Raw genomic sequence first — 2410 nt, 5'->3', positions numbered from 1 at the left:
AAATGTTTCTTAAATTTGGGGGGCGGTATTTATAGTCACATGCTTTTTCTTCAAGTTTTATCAAATGCTTACAAATCTCCAAACATGTTTCCAATGCATTTACTAAAAAAAAGATTTTTGTAGAAGTTTACCCATGAAGTTCAAACCCGTGATATTCAAGGGTGAGCTGCCTTTGTTATTTCCTAAATCCTATCAGGGGGTTTTTGGAGTGTTCTTTTGTGCCTCTGAGCTCAGGAATTTGTGACTCTGGAAGAAGCAGAGGTTGGAACTTGGCAGGTGTGTGCCTTTCTTCTCTGGAATGACAGAACACAGGGTTGGATATGGATAAAGATGTCAGGCATGTTCCCTGGGGCAGACCAGCTCTGCCTCTCCACATGTGACATTTACTTTACTTAACACACCGGTGCCTCAGTTTCCTTTTCTATAATTTGGAGATAATAATCATAGCAGAGCCTCCACACCAGTATTTAGGGCTTAGGTGAGTAAAAAAACCTGCTCTGTGCTCCTCTAAGCCTGGCAAGGAGTCCATACTCTAGCATCAGCTGGTGCCACTACTGGTGTTGACACCTCTCCTCAGGTATAGTAGAGATGGACAGGACCAATAGCAGCACCCAGAGCCACTTCATCCTCCTGGGTTTCTCTGACCGCCCCCACCTAGAGAGGGTCCTCTTTGTGGTCATCCTGGTAGCCTACCTGCTGACCCTGGTGGGCAACAGCACCATCATCCTAGTGTCTCGGCTGGACTCCCGGCTCCACAAGCCCATGTACTTCTTCCTCACCCACCTGTCCTTCCTGGACCTCAGCTTCACCAACAGCTCCATCCCCCAGCTGCTCTACAACCTGAGTGGCCGTGACAAGACCATCAGCTATGTGGGCTGCGTGGTCCAGCTCTTCCTCTTCCTGGGCCTGGGTGGAGTGGAGTGTCTGCTGCTGGCCGTCATGGCCTATGACAGGTTTGTGGCCATCTGCAAGCCCCTGCACTACATGACTATTATGCATCCACAACTCTGCCTGGGCTTGGTGTCAGTGGCCTGGGGCTGTGGAATGGCCAACTCCTTGGTCATGTCTCCAGTGACCCTACGATTACCCCGCTGTGGGCACAACAAGGTAGACCACTTCCTGTGTGAGATGCCAGCCCTGATCTGCATGGCCTGTGTCAACACAGCGGCCATAGAAGGCACTGTCTTTTTCCTGGCCGTGGGCATTGTGCTGTCTCCCCTGGTCTTCATCTTGGTCTCCTATGGCCACATCGTCAGGGCTGTGTTCAGAATCCAGTCATCCTCAGGAAGACACAGAATCTTCAACACCTGTGGCTCCCACCTCACTGTGGTCTCCCTGTTCTACAGGAACATCATCTACATGTACATGCAGCCAGGAAGTAGGTCCTCCCAGGACAAGGGCAAGTTCCTCACCCTCTTCTACAATATCGTCACCCCCATCCTGAACCCCCTTATCTACACCCTCAGAAACAAGGAGGTGAAGGGGGCACTGAGAAGGTTGCTGTTGAAAAACAGAAAAGGGGGCAAGGAGTGAGGGCCTGGACTGCCCAGCATCCAGCCTCAGGGTCAGCTGCAGTGGAGCCACTGCTGACTTCTGAACTGTGGAGCAGAACTGGTCTCAGCCTGCATCTCTCAACATCCTAGCAGGGCTGGCCTTCTGGAAACCTGTTTATGAGAGAACAGCACAGGGTCTGTCACCCACACCCAGGTGTGCAGACCTCACCCCACCAGCTCCTATCAGGGCCTCGCTGGAAGTAGCCCCTCTCTGCTTCTGTAGCTTGTTGTTAGTTCACATTGTGCTCTCAGCATTTTATCTAGAATCCCCCAGCTGTATCTGGGCTCTTGGTGTGAACCACTTTTTTCTTCCTGGATGGCATCAAAGGCTGAGTTCAGTGTGGCTTGGTATTTTCTCTCCCATATTGCACCACAGGCTTACATAGGATCATGATGTCTTTTTCTGTCCTTTATTAGGGGACAGATAGATGAGTATGGTCGGAACGCAAGTTTAAGTGAATAAGTATAAAATGGGCCCACTGCGCCCACTGCACAAGCATTCTTTACCAAAAAGCAATTTCCCTGCAGCCCTGCTAGGCCTAAGTGGACAGAATATGTGGATTCCTCAGCAAACTACCTGTTATCTGCATGGAAATGCAGGTAGGAATTAGCATTAATGAGAGGAACCCAAGACACTTTGAAGGGAGTGACTTTTGTGACCCTTTTTCCATACCAGATTCTGAAAGAAAAGGAAAATGTCTCCTAACCATAAACCTGTAAGAATGTGTAGTGAAGACTGCAATTAGACCTGGTCAGCATGGGCCAAGGTAACATAGGGTTGCCATGACAGCGGGAACCTGAAACTCTGAGGTCACCCTGTTTTCATTCTAAAGTCAAGAGGTAGACCTGGGCTGGAC

At 49.8% G+C, this 2410-nt stretch overlaps 1 protein-coding gene across 1 annotated transcript; it reads left to right on the top strand.

Moving 5' to 3' along the window:
* The first annotated feature begins 588 nt into the window (after positions 1 to 588).
* On the top strand, positions 589 to 1533 carry LOC143398947 (olfactory receptor 2W3-like). Its single transcript, XM_076855651.1, has one exon. The coding sequence runs from the start codon at positions 589 to 591 to the stop codon at positions 1531 to 1533; it is 945 nt and encodes a 314-aa protein (XP_076711766.1).
* Positions 1534 to 2410: the final 877 nt, after the last annotated feature.

This window comes from Callospermophilus lateralis, chromosome 5 (genome assembly GCF_048772815.1).
Source record: "Callospermophilus lateralis isolate mCalLat2 chromosome 5, mCalLat2.hap1, whole genome shotgun sequence".
In the NCBI taxonomy this organism is placed as follows: domain Eukaryota; kingdom Metazoa; phylum Chordata; class Mammalia; order Rodentia; family Sciuridae; genus Callospermophilus; species Callospermophilus lateralis.
Note: the sequence above shows the minus strand (reverse complement) of the source record. Positions and strands in the feature narration are given on the sequence as shown.

What these genes read in the sequence shown, in the direction of transcription:
- LOC143398947 (XM_076855651.1), top strand. Translation starts at nt 589, where the DNA reads ATGGACAGGACCAATAGCAGCACCCAGAGCCACTTCATCCTCCTGGGT.